Source organism: Corapipo altera, unplaced genomic scaffold, assembly GCF_003945725.1.
Source record: "Corapipo altera isolate COAL_440 unplaced genomic scaffold, ASM394572v1 56, whole genome shotgun sequence".
In the NCBI taxonomy this organism is placed as follows: Eukaryota; Metazoa; Chordata; class Aves; order Passeriformes; family Pipridae; genus Corapipo; species Corapipo altera.
In genome coordinates this window covers 1086043-1111592 of record NW_020884896.1, presented here as the reverse complement: position 1 = coordinate 1111592, position 25550 = coordinate 1086043, and the positions used below count along the sequence as shown (strand labels likewise).

The 25550-nt window shown below is 41.5% G+C and overlaps 1 protein-coding gene across 5 annotated transcripts in view; it reads right to left on the bottom strand.

Annotated features, from left to right (window-relative positions):
- Positions 1 to 211: 211 nt before the first annotated feature.
- CUNH10orf71 (chromosome unknown C10orf71 homolog) overlaps positions 212 to 25550 on the bottom strand; it is a 28294-nt gene continuing 2955 nt past the window's right edge. Inside the window, exons 1-4 of one of the 5 annotated variants that reach the window (XM_027648012.1) lie at positions 19426 to 19706; positions 13533 to 13763; positions 9332 to 9502; positions 212 to 7575 (exon numbers count right to left, since the gene is read on the bottom strand). In XM_027648012.1, coding sequence (XP_027503813.1) covers positions 2768 to 7399 — 4632 coding nt within the window. In that variant the 5' untranslated portion in view covers positions 7400 to 7575; positions 9332 to 9502; positions 13533 to 13763; positions 19426 to 19706 and the 3' untranslated portion in view covers positions 212 to 2767. Of the gene's footprint in view, positions 7576 to 9331; positions 9503 to 13532; positions 13764 to 19425; positions 19707 to 25550 lie in introns of those variants that run through there. The other 4 variants (XM_027648013.1, XM_027648015.1, XM_027648014.1 and 1 more) reach the window with 4 other exon arrangements.

The window sequence follows — 25550 nt, the reverse complement described above, 5'->3', positions numbered from 1 at the left end:
AAATGTTGTGTTATTCAAGTTAGGACTCCTTTCTAGGTGACCATGTTTCAGTTTACCTTCACAGCAGAGTGAAAAGTACACCCTGCTTTCCTCATGTACCTAGAAGTAGTATAATGGAGCATCCCATTCTCCACAAGAAGAGTTTAAGAAGACCCTTCATAAAAGGGTGCAGAAGTGTGCATATCTACGACACAAATGACAGTTAACAAAGTAAAAGGGATTTTTTTTAATACAGTCATACATTTTTGTTATCATATTACCATTTATTTTTTATCTGTGCACAGATACTTTGTATCCATAGTCTTCCCTTGGAAAGCAAGTGTTTATCGTGTCCTCTGAGAGCCTACTCCTTGACTTGCGCCTGTTAAGGGCATTTAAATTTGTAATATCACACAAAAAAAATTTGTTTGTACGCTCTGCTAGGCTTTCAGATTACATAGGTTTTGTCTAAATGTACCATGGAAACCTAATAGACCTATTTGTCTATATTTTAACATGGATTAGATTCTGCTCTATCCTGGATAGATGTTATGCTCTATAGAGTGACAAAGAAGGGCAACACGAATAGCACCATCAGTTTAGCAAAATATTTGTGACAAAAAAAAAGAAAAATTTTTATAATAAGAGCCATTTCCCTTAATTTAACAACTTGAAAATTAGTCTTTGTTCCTGAAACAATATTGGTTTTCATTTTTTTTTTATTTCTTTCAAAAAGATCCCTTTCCCAGGGGAGACTGTATTTTCTGAGTTCCAAGTCAAAGTTGATTTAAAAATCTTAATGTTTGCAGAACAGGGTCATAGGTTAATTCAGGCTGCAAAAGATCTCAGGAGGTCTCTGTATGAACCTCCTGCTCAAGCAGGGTCAGTTTGGAAGCCAGCCCAGGTTGTTCAGGGCTTTATCCAGTCAGATGTTGAAAACTTCCAAGGGCAGAGACTGAACAATAAATGTTTATTCAAATATGGGCATTTGGCCGAATATGCTCAAAACCCAAACCATACCAGTACAAGCTTCTCCATTTCCACCCCACGCCCCTGCTGCAACCAAACCTACCAAATCACAAAATGTATAACAGGTGAAATGAACCTCAGAAAATCATTAAAGGCTAAATTCAAACCTCACTAAAATCAATGAAGCAATGCCCTTAGTATTTGTCTAGCACCTCTAAGGGAAATGTTTTAGCAAATGACACTTATGAAAGGAAGTGTCTGGTGGGATCAGGGCAGGTTGTGAATACATGGCTCTTGTCAGGGATGGAGGAAGGCTGAGAGCTGAATTCAGGTTAAGGAAAGAGTCAAAGCACCAAGTGTTGCTCTGTGTTCTGAGAGTAGCCTCAATCCTGGCAAATTTACTGAAAACCTCTGTCATAAATATTAGCACTGAGAGTGGAACAGTGCTTGTATTTATTGTCAAAAGGCCTGATTCTTCCCTTTCTTTTCAGGAAGTCAAGAGCTGCTTCACTGAAAACAATCCTGTAAAAACAGCCTAAGATGTGAATCAGGCTGAAAGTCACTGGCTTAATTCTTCCTTAAAGCTTCTACACTTCAGTTTTAACTGGGAAAACAGTATGAAAATGAGACAGAAAAAACCTAAACCAATACTTCAAATACAGATATTTATAAGCAGGCACATTACATTCAATTCTTTCATCTTTTCACCTAGGTTCCCTCATTATCTATGATGATAAAAAAGAGCTTACACAAGGATGAGTGATATTTTGATACAGATCTTTTAAAGAAAACTGATAATTTCAAGAAACATTTTTCTAGAAATTAATACTTTGGATGTTTTGCATCTTTTGTTTGTTTTAAATCACAGAATTCACAAGATCAAAATTAGGTACATTTTTTAGGTTTTAAAAGTTAGTACCATGTTTCAGTGGGAGCCTGAAAACAAAACAAAACACATTTCAATTAAAATAAGCAAAGAACTTCTTGTCCTAACAAACAATTAAATACTGTTATGGGATTTCATTCAACCTTGTTACTCACCAAAATATTTCAGGCCAAGTATCAAGATAACTTGAAGTTTTAAGTTGCATTATAAATAAACTCTGACCCTGGGGGAACCCATTTGGATATTATCAGAAATATAAAGAATTCAGCAGCATGTTAGTGGACACTGCAAAAGTATATGAGAAGTCTAGAGCAGCTGCAACTGTATTTTGGTTGTTTAAAATTTGGTGGGGTTTGACATGGCTGTTGTATTGTGCATCCAGTATACAATCTTCTTGTCAATAACATTGGGGCAATCGATGTGTGCAAAAAATGAATCTTGCTAATATGGCATATTTGTAGCCACATACTTTCTACCTGTCAATATAGTTCAAAGGCAATGAGTGAGGAAAGTTCAGCAGCATCTGTCCTAGGTATCATAGGATGGATAGGATGGTCTCGCAGTTTTATTTCGTCTCATGTGTCATGCAACATATCTGGGTAAAAGGACACTTGCTTTGGCTATCCCAGCCTCCTTAATGGCAAAACAGAAGCAGCAGCAAGCAGTGGCTTCATACTGTCATATGCATTTGTCTAGCTGGCATTGCCCCTTCATCTCACTGATAATTTGGTGCTTCCTAAATTTCACTCTTCTTCAGAGTGCTCATCACCTTGCATCTTTCAGCATGGTCAGCTTTCATTTTCCTTCCCACCCAAACCACAATGAGATTCAGACAAAGTGTACAAACATCAAATCTGCATGTGCTTTTGTGTGCATGTGTCTGTCCAAACAGTTCTTAAAAACACTAACTGGCATATTTTGTTATTTCAGTTTTCAAGATACTCCTTCAGCAGCAAAATCATCTAAATCAGTGAGGGTCACTATGCCAGTATTTGGGGTTGGCCTCATGTCCTTTCCTAAGTGAACCTGAATTTCTTCAGCATCTTGACTGTAGGAGTAAGAGGCTGGTTCAATGTAGGGCTGAGTGTCCACAGATTCAGTGTATCTGTAGTCCTGCTGGATGTCTTCAAGTAGTTCAGCTGGTCCTGGTACAGCAGATGTTGACCAGGTAGGTTTAGAGAGCTGAGAAGGTGACTTCAGCACTGCTACTGAGGAAGCTGGTAAAGGGAACACTCTAGGGTAGGAGGCATAGGGAGAATTCTTAATTTCTGAAGAGGTGGACTGGTATAAATTCTGTTCCAAGGAAGGGATTGAGACTTGAACATATTTGCCAGTTTCTGGGTCATAAAATGTCTTTAAATTAACTTCAGCTGGTAAATCAACCACATAGTATTGACCAGAGTCAGGGTCTTGGAGGAGTTTACGCTGGGTTGAAGAGGGTGAAGGGCTTACCTCTGGTGCAACACTAGGTCTTCCAGTACTAGTTTCTGTGGGAGTAAAACTTGAGTGAAGGTGAGGATGGAGGGGAGAATATCCCAAGGGTAAAGCAGATGCTATTGTCTGTCCAGAATGAGAAGGATTTCTCCCTACAGCATCTGTATGCTCAGTCTGATGTTTTTTCTGCTGCTCTTGCATTTTCTTTCTCCTGCTTGCCAGCTTTTTAGCCCGACGCAGAGCCTTTTCTGTTTTTGGTGGTACAGTGGGTGGCTTGCCTGTTGGTCTCTCACCAAGTCCCTCGGGCTCCAGCCTCACAACTTCCCCTGCAACATCAGAAAGCACGTTCTTCTGTGCTGAATCAGGTGTCTCTTCTGCAGGCATATAAGCTTGCCTCTTTAGTGCCATGTTCAGCAAGGCAGGGTTTATAACATCCTCTGTCTCTCTAAGGCCAGAAATAGTTGGTTTATCTGACAATGAACTGGCAGCAAGAGAGGGCATTGTGCTGCCTGACCTGGGGCTTGGAACAGCAGAGCATATAAGATTGTCTAACAAAACTGGTGCACCTTCTGTATGTAGGATGTCCTCTAAAGCATCATGGGATACAGAAGAATATGTGTGGTCCTCTGATATGGAGCCAGTCACAGGGGAAATTGTCTCCCTAGTGATTATTTTTTTCGCACAAGAGCCACCTTTGCGGTTAGATAAATGATGATTCTTAAAGTAGTTCGTTTTAATTTCTGCAGGATAGCTGGGGTTGTTTTGTGCTTGGTCATTTTCCAGACCTATAATTGGCTGTGTTAAGCTGTGTCTTGCCTTTGTATTCTGAGTCTTCTCCTTATTTCTGCAGATTCTTTCCTCATTCCTTTTCCCACCTTTAGTTAACAAAACAAAAGTCTTTCTATCTTCTTCCATCAGTTTCCCTAATGAAAAGGTCTCCGTACCTTCCAGAAGATGGGGATCCAGTGTTGCTGAAGTAGATTCAGGCTCACTGGCTTCTTTCTCTCTGTCAGTTGCTCCATCCTTCACATTCTGCTGACCTCTGTGTCTTGACGCCAACCAGCCTATCTCCTGGGCATGCAACAAGTTTCGGTGCTGATTGTTGTAAACTGCTGGGGGCATATACCTACGTTCCATTTCCTTATAACTGCTGCTAACTGTATCATCCAGGGAAAAGGACCTGAATAGGGGCAGCTTGACAGCCCTTATTACTTGAGGTGATCTGAATGTGTTATCTTTAATCATAAACAGGCTGGGTTTGGTTGAGCTTGTTTGCGGTTCCTCACACCTGGAGATTGACATGTCCCTTATACTGTCAGAAGTAGGATTTGTGCTATTGGCCTCTTCCCTTTTCTCTCTCCCTACTTTCTCTTTCATTAAGCTCCTCTGTTCATTCCCAGTAACCTTTCCCTCCCTCTTCTCTGCTGCATTAATATCAGGACTGATACAAGCACAATATTGCAGTTCATCTTCACCAACTTCTTTCCCTCTCTCTGTGTCCCTTTTCTTACTATCTGCATCCATTTCACTCTCAGTCCTCTGGCTTTCTTGAAGGCATGCTGTCTGCATCCCAGGCACTTGTAGAAATGGCTCCCCCTGAAGTGGCTGCTCTACTGTGGAGACATAAGATTGCTCCGAAGAACTAGTGCTTCTTTTGCATTGTGCTTCATGGCCAGATACCACAGTGTTGGTTTGGGTGTCACTGTAAGGTACATCTTCTACTGGTGAGAGTTGGCTTAGGAGTGTTTTGAAGGCAAAATTTTCATTCTGAATAGCAGCTTGTCTCTCATTTTCCTCACTCTGGGTACTGTGATTTTGCATGGGCTGCCCAGGTGTTTTGTCCACATTGTTTCTACTGAACGGTCTCTGTGCTGGATACTGTAGATGTTTTCCTAAATCAGGTTCATGTGATTCATGTCTGAACGATGATAAGTTTTCATTATGCCTTGTGCTTTTAAGCAGTTCTTCATGTTTTGAATCATCTTGCTGCAAGCTGTGTCCGGTTTGGTAAAAGGAAAGGTCTGCTGTTGTCTGGGGTGATCTCAAAGTCAGGCAATTGTCTGCAAAGTGTCCAGTTGGGTCAGTTTTATCGTCCTTTTCCTGAACACTGCTAGACAGAACGGAAGCTATATCACTCAATTCATCTTTCTCTGTAATATTTTTCTGACTTTTTTCATGCAAAGTCGAGAGTGAGGCATTCATTTTTGTACTCTCCTGTATATTTTCCCTAGTTTTATTTTTCTCCTCCAAGGCCCTTAACAGGGGAGAAGGGGTATAGATGCTTTTAACACGTTTACGCACATCCTTCAAGTTGAATAACAGACTTGATGCTGTCAATTTGTAATTATCCCAAGACCTGTAATCGCCCAAGCTGCTCTCCTCATGGTCTCTCGATGATGTGCTCTCAGTGGGAGGAGGTGTCAGTGGGATCAGTTCGCTTTCAACAGTGTCCACCTCTTGTTTTGGTGGTATGACAGGTGTTAGGAGTTCGGTGATGTTGAAAGAGGGACTGATTGATCTAGGGGAGTTTACCTGTTTAGCCAGAGGAGTCACATCCAGACCAGGTTTGGTACCAGTCAGCTTTTCAGACAAAGAACATGTCTTGTGTCTGTCTGTGAACTTCTCCTTTGCAGCCTGTCTCCTCTCTGCTGTTCCTTCTGCAACCCTCTGTCTTCTCCAGGGTGGACAGGTATTGCCCAGTTGGGGGCTGGCGGATTCCTCTTCAGTTAAGATGGGCTGGGGTCTTGGTGGAGGTGGGCTGGGTGCCTGGAACATTAGTGAGGGTGAAACCATCCTATAGGACATAGACTGGGGTGAGATAGAGGCTTGGGACATGGTAGTGGGAGAAAGTCGAGCTGGCACTGGGGGTGGTGGCACGGGAGGGGCATCAGAGGTGGGGGGTGTTGGAGGATGGCCCTCCTGGGTTGGAGGTGGAAGAGGAAGTGCCTGTGTGGTCGGGGGTGGCCGAGGGGGACCCTGGTGTGCATGGTTCCTAGGGGGAGGTGTGGGAGGAAAAGCAGCAGCAAATTTGTTTTCTGAAGGGAGGGGACCCTGAGGTACATATACAGCTGGGAGAGGGAAAGCAGTTTCTGGTGGAATTGGCTTCATCTGCAAATCTTTCTCTTGCTTCTTAGCAACAGTGGTTGTGACAGGTGACAATTTATGTTCACCTGTGTGGGATCCTTTAATGAATGGTGCTTCTTCCAGGTATGAAAGACCTTCCTTTTTCATTTTTATATCAACAAATTCCTCCTTTTCAGTCAATTTTTTATGATGAACATTCCATGATTCAAAAGCACTATTCTCACTGTGAAGAAAATTACCTTTTTTTGCTGGTTCATTAACTTTCATGTTTTTGTTTTTTAAGGCCTTTTTAGAAGAACGGGAAAAATTTGACTTGGCTACTTTTGACATCTCAATCAGCACAGGATAATAACCATCAGAGCCACCATAACCCACGTCCACTTTATTGGGTCTTTCCTGTGGCTCATGTTTGCCACTGAGACAGTGACTACCTGGACTAGCTTCAGAAAATTCAGAAAGTTCCTGATGGATGCTTAAAATGTCTGTATCATCCCAGCAAGCAATATCATTTCCATGATTTATTTTATGTTTTTGAAAGCTATTCTTAGCGGGCTGCTTATTTGCTGTCAGAGAACCTCCTGACCCTTGGTCTGCAGTCTTATCAAATGTCTTAATCAATGAGGACACTTTTGAAACATGCTTGTTATTTGTTGGACCAGGGACTGGCAAATTCAGTGTTTTCCTTTCCATGGCAAAGGTGTTATTTTTAGCAATCCTTTTCTCCTCCGAAGCACACTTTGGTAACTGTTGGAATGTTGAAGCCCATATTGTATGTTCGTTGTTTCTTGCTGTTAGCTTGTCACAGACATTGCTTTTCCTGATGTCATGGTTTAATGTCCCTGAGTGAATTTTAGCAGACAACTGGAGGGCAAAGTCTGGTGAAATGGCAAGTTCTGGTTCATTGTAAGAGTCTTCGAGTTCTGCTACGCACAAACTTTTGAAGGCCCGATCTGTGAGGCTGCTCACCTCTCTGTCTGCGTCATCCAGGAGACTCCCAATACTTGAGGAATCACTGTGTCCTTCTGTGTGTTTCTTATTTCCCTGCATTGTTCATGAGAATCATTAATGAATTATCCGGAGGATTAACTTCAGATGTTGAACAGGTAGGTGGCTGTGTGAGGCAGTTCCAGCTGTTTGCAATTCACAAGCACAAAGCCATTCCTCTGGACAATGGGGCTGCACATTGACTCATCTTACAGAATAGCTGAAGAAAATTATCTTCTCTGCAAAGACAAAAATAATAAATTATCATTTTTCTATATTAACACTACCAGATAGAGAACATTTTCCAGATATATCAGTCATTGACTAATTTGCTCCTACATGTATTCTAAACAAGATGTTAGCAACACAATAAACAACATTAAAAATCATTGTTATTTTGGTAAATTCAAATAGCTCATAGTAGATAATTTCATTTCTGGGAAGAGCCATTAAAAAAAAAGGTTTAACTCATATTTTTTACTTCTGCTCTTAAACAAGGACATAAGAGACAAATTTCAAATATTTCTCTTTCCATATCTCCAACCATAAACAATTTCAAGTGCTTCACATGTGTTTAGTAAAGAAGGTTAGCCATTTTTGGCCAGGAAGAATTAGTAATGAAAATCACATAAAAAAAGATGTCACTGAGTACATCATTGCACACTATGTCCAAAATGAAAGAAAAGCTGACAAAACTCAATTGTCACAGCTTTGTCATAACAATTGCTGTGAACACAACCCTTGTTTGAGAAAGCCAAATGGCCCCACAGGTAAAGAGGGTTTACTGTGCATGTTCCAGGCAAATATTGCTCGGGTACAATCCTTTAACTACCCACAGCAGAATACGGTTGGGTTGGGTTGGTGTGTTGAAGCTGAAGTGGCTGCTAACATCAGCTTAGCCAGCAGAAGGCAGGAGTGTCTAGGGGACTCTAGCAGACCCACTGAAGTAGCATAGGGAACATTTGTTTTCAGTTCCAGAATGGCTGAGAGCTAAAGGCAATCCATTCAACACAACTATAAAATATCACAGCCTTCCATTAATCCCTGATTATGAGGCACAGTCAGGGCCCACAGCCTGGGGTTTTTGTCTGTCTCCATGTCAGTCTGAGTACAGGATGGGGGAATCTTTGGATGGAACAAGAAAAGCAAAATAGACTCTTCAGCTGTACTTGAAATCTATACATTAAAACTCCTTACAATTTTTCTCTGTAAACTCTTCAGATGCTTATTCTCATGTTTAAGGACTTGAGCAGGGTATTGAGTAAACTACTAGGAGACTCAGTGTAAAAGCATACTCAAGAGCTGTCTAAAGCTCTTTCTGTAAGGAAAGTCTGATCTGTATCTCCATTTCCTCAAACAATGGCATTACAAACCTGTGATGGGCTGAAACAACACAGTTCACATCTGTAGTAGCTTCTATGCAAGTGGAAGATATCTCCATCTCAAGTTTGGATCCTCTGTAGAATTGAGCAATGAAATTCAGATCTGGATTTCAGCCTCTCCATCTGTCCAAATCTATGATTCTACCTTTACCCATCTCAGTGAGACTCTTGGAAAGGGTCTGTTTTTCCCTATTGGTGCTGGTCAAAATATGAAAAGTCAGAGCTGAGCTTAATCAGCTTATCAGCTGAATTACTTGGGCTCAGTTGTTTTTTCAAATGAAAACACTCCTCACCTTCCTTTTCTATTTAAAAAAATCTCAGCCAACCTATTTTTAGACTCCAAGTGTCATAGTGAATCTAGATCCTGTTTTTCCAGCCATACAATTCCAATGACTTATGCATAACTACAACAGATTTACACCAGAAATAAAATAAGCTTAACAGAGCTTCTCCATCTTACTTTGTACAAAGATTTTTCAAAAGTGAGTTTTACCTCCCCCCCTCCCATTTTTATGTATAATGCAGCAAGATAAAAGAGAAGACAAATTAAAGACCATCCTGCTCCTGGTTTTGATTCTTAACTATTATAAAAATGGGAAATACAGGTACATACTTGCCACGTAATTTGCTTCTTCTCTTTAGAACTCACTCTCATACTTGTATTTGGCTTCTTTTCTAACCATCTTTAGTGAGAAGGTAGAAATAGTCCAGTGATGTAAATTCGATAGAAGTAGTGTCCCAGGATGTTTCTGAGCTTCAGCATTTTTTTGATCTTAAGTGAACTCTACAATTTGAAAACAAAGACATTCATCTGAATGATCTGAAGATTGTCTCCTATTTGTTCATTAATTTGTTCATTCACATTTTGCAACCATTTTAGGAGTGATTTACAGGATTTCTTACAAAAAGACAGGCAAATATCCATCCCAGAGCAACAATATACAAATACCTGGAGGATTTGATAGCTTGTGGAGTGCAGTCAGGTTCCTAGCAAACAACTGTCACAATCTCCAGCACACCCTGGTAGCCCCAGCAGAGACTAACATTTGAGTGAGCAGTGGTTTCCTGACACGCTGCCCATTGCAAAGGCTGGGTGACAACTCCTGGCTAAAAAGAACGGTTGTGACAGAAGATTTCTTCCCTGCTGCTGTCTACATCCCTGCTGTGCTACCCTTTCAGAGGGACTCAGAGGAAAATATGTGCCTCCACTCCACCTGTATATGACTTTCTACTGTCAATAAATACAGACATCAATCTGGTGGACTGGGAACTAATGTAGACGATGTTTGAAAGTCCATGGTTTTCACAGTCCCTGTGGTAAAGGAGAGGAAAGGTGGACAGCTGGGATAGTAAGGAGCAGTAAACAAAACATCTTTTTGCTTCCATGCGTGAATCAGAGTCAGGAGATGCTAAAGGAAAGCTCAGCTATGGTGAACATACATTGCTGCTGTTCTTTTGCTGTGGAAACTCCCAAGGTTCAGGCTAGTTTGCTTAATCTTTGTAAGAATGTATTGATTTCCTGCCTGGTCCTGAGGTAATGCAAATAGCACAGTCTTCTCTAAGGAAACTTTTGAGTCAGCTCACGATATTAAAAACCTACTGACAAAAGTGGCAACAAGGGCCCACCCACTGTGATGGTCTGCTGGACCTTACCTGAGGAATGACAGTTATCAGTGTGTTTAGGGATAAGCTTGTACCAATCAGAGCTTAAGAAGTTTGGGTAAAAAAATGTAAAACTAAAGGAAAAAAACTGAAAAAACAATGCTACATCTGGCTGCAGACAGATGTAAAAGGGCATCCTCTCTTCAGAGGTGTGTGCTCAGTTCTTTGCTCAGAGGTTAAATTTCAATTTTACTGCTTCTGTGGTACTCTTAACTGTGCAAAACCAACACAGCTGTGGGAGATGGTGATTACGTTCTGCTCACTCATCAACAAGCCACTGACTAAATTACAGCAGCACAATATTTATTGGCATTTAGGTGGTGCCTGAACTAGGAGGAAGCTTGCCTTTCAGATCTCCTGGACAGAGGTCTGGAGAAACATACTGTCCCTTGTAAACTGAGAACTTTTACTGAAAAGTGAGTAGAGTAACTATAAACATTTTCCTAGATGGAAATTGTTTTCCTAGATGGAGTCACTGTTACAAAAACAACTCTGCACCACTGATCAAGAAAAGAATAGTGACTGTCACTGACTCTGAAACCCTTGTGATGATCCTTGTCTTGTCTTGCCTGGACACAATACTTGTACTCGGGCAGAGTAATGTTTCAAGCTAGAAAAGCTGTATCTGCACCAAGTGTTCAAGGTGTAGATCATTACTGGGACTGGATGGAAACAGCAGCACTGTACTGATCTAGCTATGCCTTGTATAGGTATGACAGCAACTTCTGAACTAGGCAAAGAAGCTGCTCATGCCTGGTTTAATAACCTGGTAAAGCCCCATTTCTTTACCTTTCTGGACAAACATGGCAGCCAGCAAGCAAGGTGCAGTGTTTGAGCTCAGGTCAGGATTCAGCTAGTTCAAACATTTAAGGATGTCTGAATTTAGTCAATTTTAAAGACACAGAAAAGCAATACTGGGCATTTGGAACTGCTTGGAAATGCTGAGGAATGTGTGAGGGGTTAACAATAGGCATCATCTGATATGAGCTACTGAAAAAGCTCGCAGGAACAAAGATTTCAAGCAGCCTTATCAGAAACCAACCTCCCCTCTTTTTTCAGTGTCTCTCTTAAGTACATAGCAAGTTGTGATGAGGAGGTTAAATTACAGACTATTCCTGGCCTGGCACAGACTGAATGTCAACCTTTTTTTTCACTAGACAGGAGCTGGGCAAACCAGCAAACTTGGCTGGAGTGTATGACATCACTGCTGCTGCAATATATAAAGGGCCAGTTGGTTCCCCCACCCCCTTGGGGTGGTATTTGGCTGAAGTGTTGTGCCATGAGACATTACAGTGGCATTTTGGCAGCACCCTTGGGAGTTGCATAGCAGTTTAAAGTCAGTAGCACTGCACTACCCATGAGAATGGGAAGAGAAGGGAAAGGGAGGAAAGATTTTTTTTTTTAATCTTTGTGAGCTGATTTTTTTTTATGTGGTGCTCTCTATATAGCATCCATCCACATTTCCAGCCCAAAACTTAGAGCCCTATGGTGACTGCTGGCTGAGGTTTATTCAGCAGTGTGCTCTACTTCCACACATGCTGCTGCTTTGGGTTTCCAGGGGCTCATCATGACAGTGAATAGTTAGTGCTTCTTACCATGGGAAATAGGTCACTGGTGCTCAAGCCACATTTCCCTGAACTATCAAGAAAGGCAACATCTGGATTGCCGTGGCCATAAAATTAAAGCTATTAGCACAAGCCTCCATTTCCCTCATCCAAGATCACTTGCACCTATGCTTTGCAGTCATAAAGGGAAGCCAAAGTGAATTGTCCTGCTATTGACCTCAGCTATTCCAGCATCAGATCTTTGATCATTGCACTGGAAAGCAAGGCTAAGGAACCATTTGTCTTTACCAAACCAGCATGGTAGATTGGGTCCATTCCTCTTGAGGATTTGGTCTGGCAATTGTGTCTCGAACAGCTTGTTCTGGGCCAGAGAAGAGGAGAGGCTGTTCTTGATTTTGGGCCAGCTTCTGTTCTCAGTTACACTGGTATAAATCTAGAGTCATTTTACTGACGTCAGCAGAATAACAGAACAGAATTGGTGACTCTAAATACATCTACTTCCTAAGCCAACACTGGTGCACTATCCAGAAGCTGCATATGCAATTGTAACCACAGGAAAGTGAAATTCAACAGCTGTGAAGAGCCAAACCTCACCCCCACGAGGTATTCAGACCAACATGCAAAGGAAAGGGATGTGGAACCATGTTGCTGGGCCACCAAATTGAATCCTCTAGATAATTCTGATTTTCTAACCTGTATCGCTCATTGCTGACAATAGCAGTGCATTTGAGATAAAGTAATTTTCCTCTTTTCTGCAATATTTACTGGAATACCTAGACCTAAGAGTGGTGTGGTCCCAAACATGGTATGGTCCCAGACATGCAATAGTCCCAGACTGGATGAACAGAGTTGGCTGCCAATCTGTATTGCCATCCTGTGGACAATATCATCCTTTGGAAATGTGTTTGTGTATGTGTTAGGGGATGTTGTTCTCATTTAGATAGTTTCTGAAATTTCACATGGAATAAATATTCTGAAGAGAAATTATAAATTTCAAAATTTCATTTAAAATTAAAAAAAATCTTTTCATTTCAGATTATTTCACTATTTTTACACTATGGACCATGAGAAATAACATGTAAATATACTATAATAGTTAAAATACTATGTTATTACTGTCCTTAAATCAGAGAGGGTGTATGCTACTTAACATTAACTGAAACTTTTCATTTTATTTTCTATGTCAAACAATGCTCTGATGATAATGCAACAGCGTGATCTTGTTTTGAAATTTCCCTAAGTAAATATTTCAAATTATAAACCCCATAAATTTCCAATTATCTCTCTAGTGGAAATGTCATTAAAATGAATATGATTGTGATTTTATTTGTTTAATCAAACCACTTTTTTTTTCTGAAGAAAAGAGCTGAAGTCTTTCTTCCAGTGAGCTCTACTGAAGCTACAGTATCTGTTGCCATGGGAGTTGGAACCAGGGACTCATCGGTTCAAGGAAGGTCAGTGCAGCCTGGTGGAAGTATGAATGCAGGGAGGGAGTGTACCTAGCTAACGACCATGTGTTATGTGTCCTGCTCTGTGTCCTTTCCCCAAAGGATGTGAATGTCTTCCAGCCCCAGCTGAAACGCTTACCTCTTCAGCTCAGACCACAACGCTTCAAGCATTGGGAGATGAAGACCTCACGTGAAGAAAAATGGGAGGAATAGAGATTGCTTGCGACAGCTATGGAGAATCATGGCAAGTGACTCTACCTTTCCCTTTCTGGTTCAATGGCAAAGACCCAACAGTTATTTCCAGCCGGTCTCCGGACTGCCTTTCCCAATGTCCTCCAAATGCCCCATCCTGCCAACAGGCCTGTTAAGTCTGGAAGAAGGAGATGTCTCTCAGAAAGAGTTGTACCTGGACTGAGGCTTTCTTGCAACTCCTGTTCACCCCTTCCATCACATGAGCCCTATTCACTGCCTTTGAAGAGCCAGTAACATGCAGACGTGACAGGGGAAGCCAAAGGCACAGAGCACATGACTAACACAGGCAAAGGGCAGGTGCAGCATTTGACAAGCAGCACAAGTCCATGAGAAACACAAGGCAAAGGGACAGTGCTCCTCCCATGACCCAAAGTCAGCACAGACAAGTGACATTTAAGCAACTGAACCCAAACAGTGCACTTCTTGGCATTAAATGTCTGCCTGGAAAAGGCCACTGTCTGTAACTAGGTCAGTCACTATACACCAAGATATTTATACAGCTCCCCAGCAATATGGTACATGAACACCTCGTGGCTATTTATCTTTATAAACTCTCCTACTGCAAGGAGGATTTCTGTCTCATTTACAGATCAGCAGCTAAGGCCCAGGTTCAACTGACTGATTTGCTCAAGACCAAACAGGGCATCTGTGGCAGGGCATGGAACCAAATCTAAGTTTTCTGAATCACACAAGAAGAGCTTAACTTTTGTCAGCTAAGGCAAAAATATTCCTTCCCACTGCCTTTCGTAAGTGATGGTACTTTAATCTCTGAAAAAACCCCCCCACCTTCAACTGAGTATAGTGCTGTAGCTTGACATTATATTGTACAGAGAAATCCATCCAGATTTGCAGGTGACTAACTGCAAAGATATCTGCTTTGCCTCAGGTGCTTGATACCTATATCTTGTTGAGATCATTAAAACTCAAACCTTCCTCACTAGTTCATGGTGACAACTGACTTTGCAATGGTACAGCCCCCTCCCTGAGCACTGGCAGGATTTTGTCTGATGAGACAAGTATTCATCTCTTTCCATTCAGTCTCAAGAAAGGCTTAGATGATGAAATCTGAGTTTTCACTTCCTGAATGGGAGAGAGACTTTCCCACAGGAGAGGGAAAGTTGTAGAGTACCACAGGATTGTAATGGCTTGAGATGGGAGATGACAGAGGGGGAAGGGAAATAAAATACATGGACAAGAAAGCAAATGTAATGGTTTGGGTACCTTGTAATCAGGAGCACACCATACAGTCCCAGCCCTTGTCACGGGAAAATTGTAAAGATACCAGCAAGTATGTAAGACACAAGAGGGAAGCAGGTGCATTCTCCTCTGTGACCTACCCAAGGAAATTTGCAGCTAGCAACCAGCCATGCCTCACTTTTCTTTCCAGACTTACACCGCTCTCTCCTCGTCTGCCCCAACACACCAATACCATCTGCACTGTCAAGTTTACACTCAAGCTTACATTTAAGCTTCTTGACAAGGAGAGTCTGACCCACACCCACTCATACAGGATACAGTCTCAGGAAATAACAGGCTTGCAGAAAACAAGTATTACTCTTTTACCCGTAGTCTCGCTCCTTTCCTTTATAACTTCTGGATACTTTCAAGGTTTGGACAAAGATTTTGTAGATCTGTTTTCTTTAAAGAAAAAAATTCAAGCCACTTGTACATGCTAGGTTCATAATTGTTCCCAGTTCTAAGTAGTCTTCTCACCCACTGAATTCCACAGAATTTAGGGACAGGCAATATCCTGAAATACCTGTATTGTGTTACCAAAGACAAATAGGTATGTGTACCAGAAGTAAGGGAGAAGGTGGAGGCTTTGGTTTTCAAAAGTTTCTGGCTCAGGCTGCAGGAATACAGCTACTTCTTGCTTACATCTTGCTACAGCTTTCAAATGCAGTCCAAAGAACTCTGTTCTTGGGAGTGTGGGTAGGAGGGTAATACACACATACATGCCAGAGCATATGACTCAAGCACATAACCATCCTTTCACATAACATTTCTCCTCTGATGACAAAGCACTTCCCATTTGTGATTATAGCAGAGCCATTCAAGTTGAAGGACAAAAGCTGTGGCTTGCCTTTTGCTTGCTGTATGGAAGATGGCTATGGGACAGCTACACACCTATGGGAGGACTCTGAGAGGGACAGCAGGGGAAAGCCCACTCACCCTTGCCCCCAGGTATCTCTGGAGGCCATACGACTTTCCTCTTTTTGTGGAGCAAAGCCAGGAGAAGAATCTCACCCTGAGCAAGATGGAAGCTCCTTCCAGTTCCCTCTTCACTGTGCACAGGAGTTGTTTTGATTTTGCCCTGGGTAATGCAGACTCCCTCTTCCTATTCAGAGATTGATTAATTGCTATGATTAAATAGTGTGTCCCCAAGGCAATTCCTCACTCTTTCACAGTTAATGTGCATACTATGATGTTTCTTGCAATGATTCTGTAAAGGATATATGCAAAAGACTGAAAGGAAAATATCAGGAGTTTTAATCAGAATCCACACTTTTTCCCAAAGAGATACGTTGATGACTTTGGCTGAGTCATTCCCTCAGCAACTTCAATGATGCTGTCATCACAGTGCTTTTCCAGACCACCCAGACCCTCTGAAGAAGTTTGCAGGCAGACAATAGCATCACCATCAGGCCAGTGCTATCACCAGCTACTTCTTCCCCAGCCCTTCTCCTCAGTTTTCCCACATAACCCAAGTGACAATTCTAGCTACTCATCTATGCCTTCATTCAGTTCACAATCATGGGCAAAGAATAATTTCTGTTTTGGAGAAACAGACCAAGTCCTAATGTCACTACTTCAAAGTAGATCAGTCAAAACAAAGAGTCTCAGTGAACAACATCATCATGATAAGTAATGCTGCCCCACTGCCTCAGCACAAACCCTGGATGCAGCTTGCAGGGGTCAGTTCCCTCTGAGTATGTTTTTTCTTCTGCGCCAGCATCCAGTTTCTGCACAACAGAGCCCTGTGCTTTGAAAACATGCAAAGGATGTGAGGGACACATATGAACTAAGTATCAACAGAACAAAAGCCATCAGAAGCATACGAAATTGTACATGGGTCTATAATGAAGCTGACAGGCAGGCCAAGCTGGCCTTAAGGTCTTATGTCTGATCCAAGTAAAGATGATATAGGCCCATCTGAGACTATGGACCTGCAGAAGCTGCAAACTGCTGGACACTATTCTTTGCTGACTTCGCATGTTAAGATGTAGCCAAATATTTACCACATCCATGCCTTTTAGAGATTCTTCAAAAAATTGCAGAGATTTTCATATCTATCTTTTCCAAATGGAAAGTATGAATTAGGTACCCTTTGTGTACCTGACTGTCATAGTCCTATGATAGTCCCCCCCAAAACAGCCTTTGGCATAGTGTATAAGTAACATGGAAAGCATCCTTGAAATTAATGGGATGTAGATATGTGAGAGGCTGAAAATAAAGATGCATCCCTATTTGACCTGCTTGGCTCATAAAAAGATTGGTCTGACTGTTACCAGATGATTTAGATTAATCATTACTAGCTACTGCCTTCTTGTATATTGTTATTTGCAAGCACAGGAGATGGATGATAAAGAAACTTAGGACAGCAATTAAATATCTGCTTTTTATTCCTGTCCAAAAAGGATCATTTGGCAGGGAAATCCAAGGGAGAGGAAACCTTACTTCTGTGTAAGGGTTGTCCTCTTACGGCTTCAGTGCTCCTCAGTTTCTCTGAGGCTGGTAAAGGACAGGGGTCTTGGTGGCAGTCTCTCCCACCACACACACTTGAGAGCCATAAAAACCTGGCAAGCACCAAGACAGTCACAAACCAGCAAGCTTGACATGCACACACAAATATACATACATACATACATATATACATATATATATACACACACACACAACTTTAGATATATATGTGTAAGCAATCACTGACCCGCCCAAAAACATATGCAGGCTTGATAGAAGAGGATCAACCTTTTCTCAAGGGTAAAGTTTCCCTACCAGTGCACACACGCAGCTCCCACTTTGGTTGTTTTCCCCACACACCTGTCAGCTGGCTCACAGACACATGATCCCAAAATGTGACACTACCTCAAGCAATGCACACTAACTCTAAAAGCAATGAACTCACTCATTTGCTTATAGCAGACAAAGCTCTGTGTGACCGGGCACCCTGGCTGCAGGCAAGTCAGCACAGTGAAGCCTGCAGCTAAAAACCATCTGCAGATTTTGCCTCTGCCAGCAACTTTCCGTGTCTGTAAACTCAGCTGGACTAAAGAACAGAAAGACTGATATGGATGCGTGGTATTTTCTCCCAACATGGTTCGCAGGGTTAGTTGGCTTTTTCCCTGGTCTTGGAGGGATATACATTTTCATGGACATTTTGCACACCTCTAGTAATGCAAGTACAAGCAAGACAAGCATTTCAGAGAAGTGGATAGGAATAAGGGGCTACAGAGCAAAATTTCTGCGTGCTTTTGGTTTGCAGTGCTGGGGTGCAATTACACCTGCATACCTCCACCCAACTGTGGTTTCGAGTTCAGCAGAGAGGCCCTGTTACGACTGTTTTGGTAACTAAGTTGATAATATGTATACAAATACCTTTCTAGTGACAAGCGAGGAAGGATGGAGAAACGTAGTTGGTTTGGGGCTCCAATGTATGGGGAATCTTTTACTTGTTAGGATTTGTCACAGACCTCATCCTTCAAGCGTTTAACTGAGAGCATTTGCTTTTCACACAGACAGTTCCTCGAAGAAGTGAAGGTGGAGAACCATAGCCTTTGATCCTGTCCAGAAAGCTTATTTGTCCTTATCTCTTCTCACTTTTCCTTCTCCCCAGCCTCTGTCCCAGCAATGTCAGAGGACCACTGAGGAGCCCTATAGCTGGTACTGTATGAAGTCAGTGTGAACCAATCGCTTTGGTCTTTTGCTGCAAAACTTTTCCTTACTCAGATTTAGTCATGTTGCCTGTTCACAGGCCATTTAAAAAAGCATAACCAGTTTGTCTTCTCGAGCTCAATTTTAATTATTTCTGTTCTTATTTTGCTTCTCAGTTCTGCAGCTAGGCTAATAAAATCCAGTTCCTTGGGATAGCAGATTAAGTTCTGCAACAACTGGAGGCAGAAAAGCTTATGCCATTTAAGAAATTTTCCAGCGATTAAAATTGGATACAAGTCATAGTCACAGTCATTTATAGTGGCCTCTTAGCACTGACTAAGTATTTGAATTATTTTACTTTTTCAGATTCTGTAGTATACTAACTGCTTTCTATAAAATATTTAAATTATTTTATTCCTATTTATTCCAAAAAAGAAAACAAAAATGCCTCAGACCCCTATACAAATCACAAAAGTTCTTAAAAGTAGCTTATCTGTAGGCAGTAATCATCTGGAAAATACAATCAATGTATTTGCTTAAAGTTACTTACAGAACAATGCACCAGACAATTAAATGGAGCTTCATAGCAATTTAGTGGTCTTTTAAGAAGATCATGCCCCTTTATAAAATAATTATGTGTCATAAACAGTAATCACTGCATACAAATCTTTCCACACACAAACTTTCAGAGACAATTCTGCATTTCTCAGAGTAGAAAAAAGCTGGACAAAATGAAAGGACTTTCCAACTCTAATCACCAAAGAAAATATTTAAATGCTATTTCATTTCTCTTACCTGATCAATCACACAACTGATCCCTGAGTGCACACACATTCACATGCTCAGAAACCACCATTCCTTAACAATTTCCATGTTTTAAAAACATCCATATGCTTCTCTCTTACCTTCTGTGCTCCAGCTTTCTGATAGGGATAGTGCAGGGCTGCACTTTCTTCCCTTAAGTCAAAGCCCCAGCAAGTTTTACAGCAGCCTGCTTACTATTAGCACTTCCCATTATTTATGTGTGTCGGACTCTTCTTCTGAACATGGTTATCTTAATAAAAAATGATGACTGAAAAATAAATAAATCAGCAAAAGTGGAGGAGCTAACCCTTGAGCCCTCGCAGACCTGCCCAGCCAGGTGAAGTGAAATGAGCAAGGAATCCGAAGTTAGTAAAATGTATTTAAATAGTTATCAGGCAAGGGGAAACCAAACGGAGATCATGGTGGGGAAGAGGCAAACATACGTATTGGAATAACCATGCGGTGTCAAGTAACAGACAGATGAAACAAACAGTCATCAGCTATTTTTACACTCAGATTCGCCACTGGTAATGCTTCAGAGATAACTAATACAGAAAGCAGTGCTGTGCAATTGGCTCACTACTGCCAATGAATCAAACCTCAGAGCACTGCATTTTTGTGCCTACAGGTGCGAGTCAAAGTGTTTATTAAGGTCACCACTAAAAATACTGTGTAAGTCTGCACACAAGCAACACATTACTGTCTTATGGGTGCTTTTTCATAAATAGCTCATTTCATCATCAAGGCTGAACAAATGTAGCCGGTGTTCTTGGAGTAAGGACCCCATTCCACAGTCCTTCCAAAGCAAACAAGATCAACCATCCTCCTGGGAGATACATATTGGCATTGGGTTTCATTTGGCACACTGCAATAGGATGTTGAATAATAGGGGAAATATGCCATGAAGTCAACAAGCTAAGTTTTTGTACTGCAGATCTAAACAGTGGATTGCACCCTGGGCCACAGTGGTACATACAGGTCCTTACTGAAGTCATGAGACTGTTGAGGCTCAGCATCACATTAGACTTGAACCACAGCCTGTAGCAAAATAAGAAGCAGGATCTCCTGTGATTATAGCCCAACTCCTGCTTCCATGACAAAGCAGGACTCCACATGAGCCCAGTGTCATTTACATTTTAAAAAGGGCTGCTAATTATATTGCTACAGCATGAACAAGGTAACAACCACACAGTAGCTGCTGCCTGAGACTCTCCAAGCACCAGGACGCTTGTGATGAACTAATTATCCCTGAGATCCAAGAGCAGCCCAGGCCTATCCCTCCTTGCAGGGACAGTGACCTGCCTTCTCCAAATCAATCTTCAGCTTTGAATTCCCCACCTGAGAGAAGTGTATTGTTTACTTCAACTATCAGCAGGAAGATTTTACGAAGACCATTCTCCTAAATTCCTGATCTGGGCTTTTGGTGCTCCACTGTTTCTTCTAACACAGTCCAAGTTGAATGCTGGTCTTGCCAAATATCAGGGCACTTCTGCTAAGTTCTGGCCTGGAACTACACAGTTCCAACAGTTTCCCATGTCCTCCACCCGCAAGAGTAGTTATGCACAAAGGTCTGGTGTATCATGAGTCACGGCACCTATGAACTCAGATGTTGGAGAAAACAGATGCATACTGAAAAAAAACAAGTTTGGGATTAAAACAGACAGTGGAAAAGTAGTTTTCAGGCACCCACTGCCGCTGATGTAGGCAAAACTGTCTGTATATGTGCCTATCTCTCCCACACATTTCTAAAGAGGAGTGGAATGTATTTCTGGAATACTTGTGCTAAAAATAAACCCATCCTTGCTGTCTATGAAGTGAGGCAGGTATAGCCCTGCTTTCTATAAGCCCGTGAACTCGTGAACTGCTTAGAGGCTGAATCACAACTAGAAAGACCCCTATGGAAATGGTAACTGCTAGTGCAGGAAGGGTGGTTGATTGTTTGGTAAATCCAAAACAGGCCTCTCACATGAAAGCAGCTGGGGTTAACACCATTCATCATGATGAATGTGCTTCACAGACTGCAGCTTTGAAAGGACTCAAATATTGGGATAGCCTTACTCAAATATGGTGATAATATAGATACATACTTGCAAATTCAGTGCTCAGATGAGACTCTGGGATCAGATGGCCTGTCATAAAAATAAAACCACTTCCGGGGAAAATTACTGAATAATGCACAGCAAACATGACCCAGCGGAACTTAAATGTTGTTATCCTGCTCCCAGGAAATTTACAAAGCAAAAATTCCTGCTGCTTCCATTCAGTGAGTGTAGAGCAACAACAGATCACACTGAACTTTCGTAGACAGCAATTTAGACTGAAATTTTAAATCTATATGAAAAGAGTATGCAAATTCCACAAATCCGTCAATGGAAAATGTATGTATGTATGTATGTATAATGAATGTATCTGTCACACATACACACAACTTGAAACTTTGTATGCTTGGCAATGCTGAGAATACAGACATGTGAGCCTTATGCAAGAGGAGTAGCTTTCAGCTTTTTCTGACTTGTCTGCCATCCCTGAACACTTTCTCCAGGGAAATAAATGGAGCTCTGCCCTACTGAAAGAGACAGTTTTTTTTCCTTTGTTACCTTAGCTGCAAATCCCAGAGTAGCAGTATGCAGACCCCAAGGGGTCAATGCACGAATCACATGTGAAAAGTTGCTGGTATATGGAAAGCAAAAAGTGGAACTGATTATAAACAGAAATGAAAACATCACCCTGGATTAGGAAAATGCAAACATCAAACTGTTCTGGTTGTAGAAAGTAAATGTTTACAATTCTCATGGCACTAACAAGCAAGAGGTCTATTTAGAAACCCATGAGAGCAATAGGACTATATTGAGTTCTCAGTTGTTTGCTTACAGCACTTTTTGTCCAGCTGAGGAATGCAGGTTCAATTCTTACCTGGCAGCTACAGATTCAACGATTTGTTGACTATTATCACAGTGAGTGGAATAACTTGATCCATGGGCACTGGACAGATGAGTGTAGAACATTGGCTGGACAGAGCAGCCTCAGGGTCATATCAGCCAAACAAAGGCAGTGAAGCAAGGAAGTATTGCTTATAGGCATTTTCTCTTACAAAGGGGAACAAGATCAAGGCTGCATTTTCTGCTAAGCACCTTCTGTTAGCCAACACAGGCTGTTTTGCACCTGGTATTAGAGTAAATGACAGGTAGAGCTCTGAGATATTTCTCCTCTCCCTCTGTGTCCTCTTCTGGGCCCAGCCCCTTACACATCCTGGTTTGAACCGACTTCTGTCCTGACAAACCCAGCTGAGATGTAGGTGAAGAAAGAAAGGTCCCCAGTACCTGAGAACCATTAGCAGTCCTACAGCCTCTTCCCTTGGGGTCATTTCTCTACCTTACTGGAAGGGCTACTTATCTACCCCTTGTGCAGAATATGTGCAAGGAGACCAGGGCAGGACTCATCCACACCCTCTCTCCAGGGTCCAACCCTACTCCTTAGGGTTCAAACTTCGTCAGTAGCTGGAGTTTGTCAGTCCCAGCTCCAGGGACTCCTAGAGCTCTGACAAGGAGAGAAGTTTTTTCTATTTGTCCTTACTGAAGCTTTGAATGAAGCCTAGCAAAGTAAAAAGTCTCTGTAAAAGGAAGCTCTGGAATAAATTTCAGAATAGTTCAAGAAAAAGAAATATTTCCTTAATTTAATCTTTCATATTAATTTTATAATATGGTGTTTAATATAATACAATATCAAAATTATTTTCATCCTGCCCTCAGAAAGAGTAAAAGATATTATTTCTTAAAAAGAATTGCTATGTTTCTTCTCTGAAATCAGATTTCTTATGAAACCAACCAACTTCGCTACATTTCAGCTTTGATTGCATTATGATCACTGGCAGACATTGGTTCCACCAACTTTTTGTCCATTTGTGAATAAGACATTAAAATCAATTTTAAAAGAATTTCTAATCTCCTGATCTCCTCTCTCTGCTGCTGTGCCATCAATAGCACCCAGACTCAGCTGACTCAGAAATGACTTGTCTGGATTCCAGCTTTGAACACTCATCCTGAAACTCTGGGAGGTGCCTGGCCATTGCACCAGAACAGAATATAGATTAGAAGGACTCTAAAAACACAGCCTCAGTGACAGTTTTGGCAAGGATGTCAGTCACAAACTCATCCTACTTATTTCCCCCATAATCAAACTGACTCTTCAGTCAGGAGTAGTCATGCTTTTACCAGTAACACAGCTATCCCACATACTGTGATCACATCTGCAGAACCCCAAAAATATTCTTTTGTATAATTGCTTCACTATTAAACACTCTGCAAAGAGTGGAAGACAGATGTGGCAGAAAAGAAACTTACTATGGGAGATGCAAAACATCAGAAGAGGACTAAATTATTCTACAAGTAACTGATTAATCCTGCAAAGCAATGTTCTACCTGGGCCCATTTTTCAAAGGGATTGCACTAAGACAGTCAAAAACATGTTAGGTACCTCTGCCATCTGAGACCTGATTTACCTCGGAAATCTTTCCCTTCTCATCAGGAATTGTCAGCAGAAACTGACAGCACTTTGCCATTTGCAGAAAAGGTTCAGCCTGTCCCAGGACACTCAACAAACCACTCTTTCAACTAAAGGTTAAGAAATGAGCCCACTTGCGACATATCAGATGAGGCAAAAAAACCTGTAAGTAGTCTGAATGATCTAAAAATTAGTTCCCATTATTATGTCGAAGCCAGCAGCATTTAGAGAGATTAGGACAGATGCATTAGGTAATTTATAAACATAGCTGTAATCCATCTAGTTTAAGGAGAGGTTGGAAGAATGTGGAGTTACTGGCCTAGCGTAAATATTTCCAATTTACGAATCACAAAGTGAAAACTGGAGACCACAGGCTAATTAAAATAGCTGGAAAACCACGATGGGAAGCATAAGGTGCTATTTTTAGGGGGATCGTATGAGAGCCCAGGCAGCCAGAAGTCTAGTCAATCCAGAGGCGTCACATGGCTGTTCTCAGAGTCCTTTGCACTCTATCACCCCACGACAGACAAGGTGAACCAGACAGTATGATTTTTGTTCCTACCCCCCACATCCCCTCCAGATTTCATGCAATCATTTACACATCACACAACACACTGGATGATTTTCAATGGAAGTTTCCACAGAACCACTGTCCCTATCATGTGCCAGGTTCCTTCACAACTGAGAGATGGGGTTTGAGCAGTCTGTGCAGGACTGACTCCCTCCAGATGCTGAAAAATGCCAGTGTTTTACAAGAGGAAGTTGTGGTACACTGCATTACAAGAGGAAGTTGTGTTATGTTGCAGTACAGCTGGTACTGCAGAGGTAGCTGCGGTTCAAACGTGTGCTTATCTCTGGGTGAGTAAAGGTAAAGAGAGAAATAAAACATTAAAACTTGTTATAAGCCAATGGGTTTGCTTGAATTACATGAGTTTTCATTTTGTGGTTTGTAGAATACACTTGCTGTGGGCCAAGAAGAGGAAGGAGTGAAGCACAGCAGAAGAAAATATGATAATTTTATTCCTCAGCAGTCGATGAAGTTTCAAAACATACCTGCATTATCTTGAAAACACGGGGTCCTGCAAATGTGTTCAGAAGATACTGGGGTGCAAAATGTTTTCCTGCATGGTTTTATACTGGAGCACCAGTGGGGAGTGAGGGGAGGCCAGCTTGGTTTCGGAGAAAGATTTCAGCCCAGATGTGAATCAGACAGGGAAGAAATTTAAATTTGCATTTCCTCCTTCTCAAACCAACTTTATTTCTAGCTCAGAAGCCTTCTCAGGAAAGGATTGCTGGAAACCATGAAGGTTTTGAAAAATATTTCAGTTTTGCGTGTCTTGGCAGAAAAACAGCTACCATGAGTATTCAAGCCACAGCAAACACAATTGCCTAACCTGCTTCCAGTCCACCAGCAGATCAGAGCACACCCATTAGCTGCAAGAAGCAACGTAGCTATTTGCCTTTTTCGCATTCCAGTAATCCAAGTAATTATAATACCGTCTTTCTAAAGAGATATGACTTTGTCATATTTAAGAAAAGTAAGCAATCTAAAACTGGCATTCAGTAAACCAGAAAGCACTAGAGAGGGAACTAGAGTTTATGCCCAGCCTTTCACAAAAAGCCAATGTGTAATTGTTCAAGGTTTTGCTGAATGTCAGGAATGGAAGATTAACAAGCAGTGAGATTATCAGTGTTAGCGGGAGGAATTTTCGCAAACACAGGAAGG